The 9,937-nt window shown below is 39.1% G+C and overlaps 2 protein-coding genes across 2 annotated transcripts; one reads left to right on the forward strand and one right to left on the reverse strand.

Moving 5' to 3' along the window:
• Nucleotides 1-466: 466 nt before the first annotated feature.
• Nucleotides 467-7,611, forward strand: LOC129319841 (probable sucrose-phosphate synthase). Its single transcript, XM_054964921.1, is given in 15 exon segments — nt 467-795; nt 903-992; nt 1,512-1,753; nt 1,929-1,992; nt 2,151-2,647; nt 2,649-2,847; nt 3,588-3,704; nt 3,865-3,996; nt 4,117-4,293; nt 4,681-4,734; nt 4,826-4,888; nt 4,969-5,898; nt 6,112-6,130; nt 6,133-6,238; nt 6,757-7,611. Coding segments are annotated over 15 exon segments (3,153 nt in total). The 5' UTR covers nt 467-612; the 3' UTR covers nt 7,037-7,611.
• Nucleotides 7,612-7,730: 119 nt separating this feature from the next.
• LOC129319840 (pentatricopeptide repeat-containing protein CRR2, chloroplastic-like) lies at nt 7,731-9,937 on the reverse strand. The gene has a single exon (XM_054964920.1). The coding sequence runs from the start codon at nt 9,601-9,603 to the stop codon at nt 8,023-8,025; it is 1,581 nt and encodes a 526-aa protein (XP_054820895.1). The 5' UTR covers nt 9,604-9,937; the 3' UTR covers nt 7,731-8,022.

Here is a 9,937-nt window from a genome sequence, read left to right on the forward strand (position 1 = left end):
ACATGATCAATCTTAATATTAATAATTAATAATTAATAATTAACAATAATATGCAATTATTGAGCGGCCTGACGAAGCATCGTGACCAGATAGCCAATTGCCAGCTTTGCTCCTGTGCTTATTTGTTGTGTTAGGACTTGAGAATTTTCATTCACACTTTCATAACCAAAGTCCAAAGCAAAGGGATAAAAAGAAATCGAAAAAAAAGGGGAAAGAGTTCTCAGCTTTTACCGCTACAGAAGCTATCAAACTTGTGTTCACTTTAAAAATACATCCAAAAAATAAGAAAAATGCTTTTTTTAAAAAAAGATCGATTATGATTAAATTAAAATTTAAAATAAAAATTAACATAAATCGTTAAGAGGCACGGGCCCCGCAAATATCGCGCTTTGCGTCAGTCCATTCCTTTCCAGACGTTTCTCGCGGAATATTCCTTTTTTGGGTGGGTCTTTTTTTTTTTTTGTCGAAGGTTCTTCTTCTTCAATCGCAATCTAGACTCTCTCTGGACATTTTCAGCAAGACAGTCCATAATTGCAGTGTCCGAGCCTTCACCATAAGTTTCTCTTCCTGCAAGTAATTGCAGAGGAGGAGGAGGAGGAGGAGGAGGAGGATATGGCGGGAAACGACTGGATAAACAGCTACTTGGAGGCGATACTGGATGTCGGACCGGGTCTCGATGATGCAAAATCCTCCTTGCTTCTCAGAGAGAGAGGGAGGTTCAGTCCCACTCGCTACTTCATTGCCGAGGTCATCTCTGGTTTCGATGAGACCGATCTCTACCGCTCTTGGGTTCGGGTACTGCTCTACCACTTCCTCCTTCTCATTCTGATTTCTTCATTTTTCTTATTTGACAGTTTGCTCTGTGTTTATGGAATTTACTGCATGGTCATTTGATGTGGCAGGCCTCTGCAACGAGGAGTCCCCAGGAGAGGAATACTAGATTGGAGAATATGTGTTGGAGGATTTGGAACTTGGCTCGGCAAAAGAAGCAGGTCCTATTGATGTTGTTTCACTGTGATGCTCATTTGTAATTCTATGTTATTCATTGATTTAGTGACTCGGACGTGAATTCAACCTGCTTGCTGTATCTGATTTTTGCATGGTGATTGGGGATTATTGGCGTTAGGATAAAAAAATCGGTTCAGTTTGCCTACTTGTTCATTGAGTAAAATAGCAATTTAACTTCTGAGCCTCTTTCTTCCTTAGTAGATCTGTTTCAAATAATGGGCTCTTCAGCTTCTGATCTTCAGGCTGATGTTTTGGATTGCAGTGTAAAGTGGTCTGTTGGTTTTGGGGAATATGGTTTCCCCTTTTTTCCTTCTTTCGGATGGACTATATCATTTTCTGGATTCTTCTCATCCTTGAGTGTTACATCAACTTATACAGAATATCAATTTCGGAAGTTTGTATTGTTTATGTGAAATTAAGCATGCGTGCGAGGAGAGAACAACATCACCTCGAGGTCTTGTATCTCTGTCTCATTGTTAATAAGATATCCTCTCTTTTTATAGCTTGAGAATGAGGAAGCCCAAAGATTAAATAAACGCCATCTTGAACGTGAAAGAGGCCGCAGAGAAGCAACTGCTGATATGTCCGAGGACTTATCGGAGGGAGAAAAAGGAGATTCAGTGAGTGATGTTTCAGCTCATGGCGATAGTGCGAGAGGAAGACTTCCTAGAATCAGTTCTGCTGATGCTATGGAGACGTGGGCTAACAGTCAAAAGGGGAAGAAACTCTATATTGTACTCATAAGGCACGGACTGCACTTCAGAGCTTCTTGATTTTTGAAGGGGCCTTGAATAGAAATATTTTTGCTCATAATTATTCTAATAAGCATTACATATTAGCGATTTAAAGTGCATGGTCCCTTTTTTTTTTGGCATACTTGATTTGATCATTTATTAGTCTAACAGCTAGTATATTTGCAGCATTCACGGTCTAATAAGAGGTGAGAATATGGAGCTGGGACGGGATTCTGATACTGGCGGTCAGGTAATACTTGTGCTTTTTGTATTTTACTTTTTTTTTTTTGGTAATGTAAAATAATCTGGTTTCTTTATAAAATTATGCTACTCCACTCTACTATATGTTGATATCTACATGGTCAAGTGGGAATCTAAAATCTGTTTGCTTTTATCTCTGCTAAACAGGTTAAGTATGTTGTGGAACTTGCAAGGGCCTTGGGCTCAATGCCAGGAGTTTATAGAGTTGATTTGCTAACTAGACAAGTATCATCACCAGATGTAGATTGGAGTTATGGGGAGCCAATAGAAATGTTGACTCCAAGAAACCAAGATGATTTAACAGATGACGGGGGAGAGAGCAGTGGTGCTTATATAATTCGTATACCCTTTGGTCCAAGGGATAAATATATTCCAAAAGAACATCTTTGGCCTTATATTTCTGAATTTGTTGATGGTGCTCTTGGCCACATTATACAGATGTCAAAAGCTCTTGGGGAGCAAATTGGTGGTGGGCATGCTGTTTGGCCTGTTGCCATTCATGGACATTATGCTGATGCTGGGGACTCTGCTGCTCTTCTATCTGGTGCTTTAAATGTTCCAATGCTTTTCACTGGCCACTCACTTGGTAGGGATAAGTTGGAACAGCTTCTGAAGCAAGGTCGACTGTCAAGAGATGAAATAAACAACATACAAGATTATGCGTCGAATAGAAGCTGAGGAATTAGCCCTTGATGGTTCTGAAATAGTCATAACAAGCACTAGACAGGAAATAGAACAACAATGGCGTTTGTATGATGGCTTTGATCCAGTATTGGAGCGCAAGATACGAGCAAGGATTAGGCGTAATGTGAGTTGTTATGGTAGATTCATGCCTCGTATGGCGGTAAGTATTGGATCATAATTAAATGGTTTTCTATTTCTATTCATTGGACGCTGCACAAGTTTTGGTCTCACATTCTTTCCGAATGGGATTCGAGTCTTTGACCTCCAAGATGGAATGCCTTGTGTTTAGCCAATGGGGTTTCTCTTGGAGTCATAATTCAAGTTTATTGAAAACACTTTATTTTACCTTTGTTTAAGACAGAATTGGGCTGCCATGATTTTGACTTACAGTTTTGAGCTCTCTAGAGTTAGATTTCATATTTGCAGTTTGCTTGCCTCTGCATTCAGATATGGTAAGTTTATTTGGCCTAATTTCTTGTGTCTCTTTTCTCATTTGTTATGATATGCTAATAATTTGGTTTACTTGTACTTCTGCACCTTTCTTTCTAATTTGGCTCTTAAAATAAAATTTCTTGCTCCTCAATTTGTAAAGGATATGGTAATGTACGGGTAAAATCTCTGTTGGGCTTGGGCGCTGTGGCTCTTCTATTTTCATCTGTTTTGGCCTTGTTTCTGGCTTATCTAGAAGAATATATTAGTTTATTTCATCGCATACAAATTTGGACATTGAATCTGGATGTTCTTGTGACCTAAATTACATTTGGAAAACCGTTGTAATAGAAGCAATAGCTTCTATTAAAAAAGCATCTTGTTGCAGATGGTCGATGGGATTGTTGTTAATTCATTTCTGGTTTTGCATCTTGTAAAATTAGATATTCATAATTGTGGGGCTTCACGCAGATAATTCCTCCTGGTATGGAGTTCCATCACATAATTCCGCCAGATGGTGATATTGAAGGTGAACCAGATGGGAATTTGGATCATCCTGCTCCCCAGGATCCGCCTATTTGGTCTGAGGTTTGAAATATGTTTTAGATGTCTCTATTGGTACTTCTAGGACAATTAGCCTGTCCAAAAATTCTAATTTACATGATTTGTCTGACTTCTGAGGTTATAATGTGTTATTTCTAGATGCAACGTAAATGTAAATTTATTGTAACTTAAATTTTCTATCCAGATAATGCGGTTCTTTACCAACCCCCGCAAGCCAATGATCCTTGCCCTTGCTAGACCTGACCCCAAAAAGAACATCACAACTTTGGTGAAAGCATTTGGAGAGTGCCGTCCCCTACGAGAGCTAGCAAATCTGGTATGAATAATCACTCTACATATGTCCCAGTGTAATTTCTTCATTTCTGTTCAGCTGAGTTGGGTTGCCTTTCTGATCTTTTCCCCCCGTTTTCCTTTTTTTGCTTTTCTAATTTTTCAGACATTAATTATGGGTAACAGAGATGGAATTGATGAAATGTCAAGCACAAATGCCTCTGTTCTTCTCTCAGTACTTAAGCTGATTGACAAGTATGATTTGTATGGGCAAGTGGCATATCCCAAACATCACAAACAATCTGAAGTCCCTGACATATATCGTCTAGCTGCAAAGACAAAGGTAACTCCACCTCGTTGGTCTTTATGAGACACTGTGTATGAATGCAATCTGTTTGTCCAGTAAATATTTGCCTCTTCCGGTTCACTCCCTTTTGTGAGGACTAATCCGTTTGACATGCTAGTTTCTTTTGTATCATCATATTGTGGTTTGAAATTATTGACGTTTCTGAAAGTGAAGATGTCAATAATCTATTATGCACATAGAACACCTTTGTTACTTTCAATCTTCCTACATGACAAGCATTTTTGTGTTGTTTTCTATTTGGAACGTGTGACTTAAGTAAGGAACATGTGTGCCAATCAATCTGAATGTCAGTCTATGCACATTTCTCTCTTTCTCATGTAAGCTTTTTTTCGTTTTGCATTTTATTCTTGTTTTGTTATGCAGGGTGTTTTTATCAATCCAGCTTTTATTGAGCCATTTGGTCTTACGTTAATTGAGGTGGCTTTCTGAAACTTGAAACTTATTTATTTCTTATCACGTGATTTTTTGATTAAGTAATTAAGTAATTAATATATATCTTGTTGAACAGGCAGCTGCTCATGGTTTGCCAATTGTTGCAACGAAAAATGGAGGTCCTGTTGATATTCATCGGGTATGCTGATTCATTGGTAGTTTAAGTATTAGTTAGAAAAGCTTTGGGAAACTTCCGTGACTGCTGGGTCATTAATACAGGTACTTGACAATGGTCTACTTGTGGATCCCCATGATCAGCACTCTATTTCAGATGCTCTTTTGAAGCTTGTTAGCAACAAGCAATTGTGGGCAAAATGTAGACAGCATGGGTTGAAGAATATTCATCTATTTTCATGGCCTGAGCATTGCAAGACTTACCTGTCTAAAATAGCCACCTGTAAACCAAGGTATCCACAATGGCTGCGAAATGATGATGGAGCTGAAAGTTCAGAATCAGAATCACCAGGTGATTCCTTGAGGGATATTCACGATTTATCTCTAAACCTGAAGTTTTCACTGGATGGAGAGAGGAGTGGGGGTGGTGGAAATGATACCTTGGAGTCTGAAGGAAATGCAGCTGACAGAAAAACTAAATTAGAGAATGCTGTGTTTTCATGGTCAAAGGGCATCTCCAAGGAGACACGCAAATCTGATCAAAATACAAATGCTAGTAAATTTCCACCACTGAGGAGGAGAAAACATCTGTTTGTCATTGCAGTTGACTGTGATACTACTGAAGGTCTTCTTGAAACCATTAAAGTGATTTTTGAGTCTGCAGAAAAGGAGAGGGCTGAAGGCTCTGTTGGGTTCATTTTGTCAACATCCTTAACAATATCTGAGATACACTCATTCCTGGTCTCGAGTGGCTTGAGCCCTAATGATTTTGATGCTTATATTTGCAATAGTGGCAGTGATCTTTACTATCCCTCCCTCACTTCTGAAGATCGTGCCTTTGTGGTTGACTTGTATTATCACTCACATATTGAATACCGTTGGGGTGGGGAAGGGCTGAGGAAGACTTTGGTACGTTGGGCAGCGTCAATCACTGATAAGAAGGATGATATTGAGGAGCAAATTGTGACTCCTTCTGAACGGCTCTCTACTGACTACTGTTATGCTTTCAAGTTGCAAAGCCAGAAAAGGTAACTTGTCTTTCTAGTTATACATGATTTGTGTGAAAAATATCATTCTTAGCCTTAAGGTTCTGAATGAATTTATATGTTAAGTGTCTCATATTCAAAAATATATATTTTAGAAAATTTTCTAGACATTCCGTGCAGGTTCCCCTTTTATCATAGGTCCTCTTAGAAAATATTTTTTGACGGACTATTCTTTAAAATTTTACTCATTCTTATTTTGCAGGTTCCCCCTGTGAAGGAACTACGAAGCTTCTGAGAATCCAGGCTCTACGCTGTCATGTTATTTATTGTCAAAATGGGACAAGAATGAATGTAATTCCAGTAGTGGCATCTCGTTCCCAGGCCCTCAGGTATTGTTTAATCTTCATTGCCGATGCACTTTTACAGATGTTGGTAAATTAACTTTTTTCGCCGTTCTAAATAAATAAATACATTCTACTTTGACAAATGTTGTAAATTAACTTTTTTCGCCGTTTAAAATAAATAAATACATTTGTACTGTGTCTCTTTCTCTTTTTGGTTGGATAAGAGGGTGCACAATGGACAGTTACAGCATTGCCGTCTCACACCCTGGGATAAGACTACGCATCTATCAAATAAAGCTTTTATGGAATTGTCTTCCACTGTCTCTGCCAGTATATATTCCTCTCATGAAAGCAATCCTAACTCTACTAATTCATCTTTGATAGATTGATAGTATAAGGTGCAAGAACCTGGTTTCCTTGATGGTATTTAAATTAAGCATCTGGAATCTAGGAACTATTTTCCTTTTTTCCTAACATGATATCCCTCTATCGACTATTACACATGATAATATTATGCATAAATTTTATTTTGCAATCTGCTTGACTATGAGCTTCTCATCTAGGTACCTCTATGTTCGATGGGGTTTTGAACTGTCAAAGATGGTGGTGTTTGTGGGAGAATGTGGTGAAACTGATTATGAAGGATTGCTTGGTGGTCAACATAAAAGTGTTATACTGAAGGGAGTGGGTAGCAGTGCAATCAGCCAACTCCATGACAATAGAAGCTATCCTCTTTCAGATGTCATTGCACTGGACAGCCCCAACATTGTTGAGGCAAGCGAAGGCAGCAGCAGTGTGGACATCCGGTCCCTGATAGAAGAAGTAGGATTTCTCAAGGACTGAGAATAACCTTTGCTCAGTCATGTCTCTTCTGCGAAACATATCTTCATTCTTGTTTTTGTTCTTGAAAATGCTGACTGAGTCCTCCACTTTCCTCCTTTGCAACTTGCGTACTCATTCTCTCATCCTTCACCACCACTCTGCCCCATGAAGCTTGTTTTGGCTCCAGCATGTTTGTATATATGCTTTTCAATAAAAGAGCAACTTCCATTTCGATCAGTTCGCCGCTTTTCTTTTCCTGGACGTTGTGATGACCGCTCTCTCGCGATCTCATTATCTCCGGAAGTACATGTCTTGTACTGTCTTTGATCTTTTTCCTGTCTCTACTTCATCTACAATGGCAACTTAGGATGTTGCACAATAAGAAACAAGCATATATAAAAGGGATCCATCGTCAATCTGTAATTGAACACTGTTGGGATAAATGACGGGTTATTTGCAGTTGTATGTGCTTTATTTTATAGAGGAACAAGATGGTTCCCATACGGACAAGTGATGCCTAGAAAATTTGTTACGTTTATTTGTATTGTCTTCTGAATTTACCAGAGAAATATATTTTATTCATTATTCTCTTTTAAGACCATAGGCATTTCAATCATACAAGTGACCCACAATGCGTCTCCGTGTCCGAGTGTCAATCTAATATTTGTTAGCCCATGAGATGGGGAAATGTATGCCATGCACTGTTCTCTTCAGGTTGATTTAAGTTTAGTGGCATTGAAAATGTCTATTACCGTTCAAGATATACGAAAAATATAAATATAAAATGACATAACTTTGGTTTGATCAGTCTCACCTAGAGTAAAAAAATCATGGGAAAAAAAAACAAAGTCATTGTTCAAGTGTAAACATGTATTTTTTTGTTTTCCCCGTTGCATCGAGTCTGGAGGAGAAAATAGACAACACGATGCTTTCCTGGCAGATGGGTAGTTAAAAATAGTGACAATGGCGTATAACTTCCAGATTGAGGAGTAGGATAGCTGAGTGGATCAATGAATACTTACTTGCGCCATAATCCTATCCAAGCTCGTCAAAGTCTCAAAGATCTCAGAAGTAAAAGGGTGTGTCTCATCGTTGACTCCAAATTTTTTATAACCCGATTCTAGCTCGATGGAGCTATACCCAATTGGCTTCTTAATTTCTCTCTCTCTGATTAATGTCCTCACTCTTGCTGCATCCTTCCACCGACCTGCATCTTCATACATCTGTGCCAGAATTACATAACGCCCTGCATTATCAGGATCCAACACAAATAGCTTCTCAGCAGCTAATTCAGCCAGTTCTATGTTCTTGTGTATTCTACAAGCACCCAACAAGGCACCATACACATTTTTATCTGGTTGAATAGGCAGAGAGTTAATAAGTTCCATAGCTTTATCTAGATGGCCAGCTCTTCCCAAGAGATCCACTGCACAAGCATAGTGTGCTCCACTTTTCTGAACTCCATAAGCTTCCATGGTTTCAAACATGTCCCAACCTTCTGCTAGCATACCTGCATGACTACAAGCAGATAGCAAACACAAAAATATAACCCCATCTGGGCGTATGCCAGCTTCAACTAGTTGCTTGAACATACTGAGTGCCTCCTGTGCAAAGCCATGCATCCCATAGCATCTAATTATGGCATTCCATACAAAAATATTTCTCTCGGAGTCAGAGATTCGGTCGAAGATGGCTCTTGCAATGTTGATATAGCCACAGTTTGAATATAAGGATATAAGACCACTGCATAAAGCCGCATCAAGTTTCATTCCTGACTTTACAATGTAAGAATGAATCCAGAATCCTGCTTGGATATCTGCAGCCCGAGCAAGCGCTGGAAGAACAGTTACAAAAGTGGCATTATCAGGAGCACCTGTGACATCATTCCTCAACAGGGCATCGAAGATCTGGATTGCTTCATCCATATATCCATTTGTGGTATATCCAGAAATCATGGAATTCCAACTAACTATGTCTTTTTGAAGAATCCCATCAAATACTCTTCTAGAGATGTCAACGTCCTTACACTTGGCATAAAACGTCACGAGAGCGTTTCCTACATACAAATCAAAGTCCAACCCAAATTTCACGACATGGCCATGGATCACTTGCCCCTTTTTATGAGCTTCCTCTGCGCCACAAGCCTTCAGCACAAAAGGGTATGTGTAACGGTTCGGAGTTATGCCATTTGAGCGCATTTCATCATACATGTTCAAGGCTTCAACAAAAGGACCCACATTCGCATAACTCTTGATGATCACATTCCAACAAAATACATCTCTTTTAAACAATTTGTCAAACACCTTCCTTGCGCTTTCCAGGTTGGAAGAAGAACTGAGCTCAGCGTACTTTCCAATTACCTTAGTTGCAATAAATTGATTTTGTCCACAACCTCCGATAATAATCTGGGCATGCACATTTTTTATGCCGGCCGTGTTTTTACAGAGCTGCAAGAGATCCACGAAATAGTACGAGTCTTTGTAAGCTTTCGAATATGCAGTTACTGCCTCTAAAAATCTGATTGATGTGTTCAAAGCCCGATTCAATCCCAGCAGCTTCTGCCGTACTTTTCGACATTGGCCAAGCATAGGAACTCATTAAGATTTATGAAATCTTTCCCGAGACTTACCAGAGATGATTCTGAATATTTCTGATCATGCTTGCCACTTACAGTTTCCAGTGATGTTGATGCTAGTACCTTTTGGAGTAAAATAAAAGGGAATTTTTTACTTTGATTGTGAAGGAAACCGAAAAAACCAGAACAACAAATCACCTTCTGATTTTATTTCCTTTACAATGCCTGTGATGTTTGAAACTTGAAAATCAGAAACAAATCACCCCACGGAATGATTCTCAGTCCACGAAGAGGAAGCCTAGTACTGCAATCGTATGAGCGTCTGTCCAAATTTCCCGGCGGAAAGA

This window comes from Prosopis cineraria, unplaced genomic scaffold (assembly GCF_029017545.1).
Source record: "Prosopis cineraria cultivar Desert tree isolate PC_DT_omini unplaced genomic scaffold, ASM2901754v1 PC9, whole genome shotgun sequence".
NCBI classification, from domain to species: Eukaryota; Viridiplantae; Streptophyta; class Magnoliopsida; order Fabales; family Fabaceae; genus Prosopis; species Prosopis cineraria.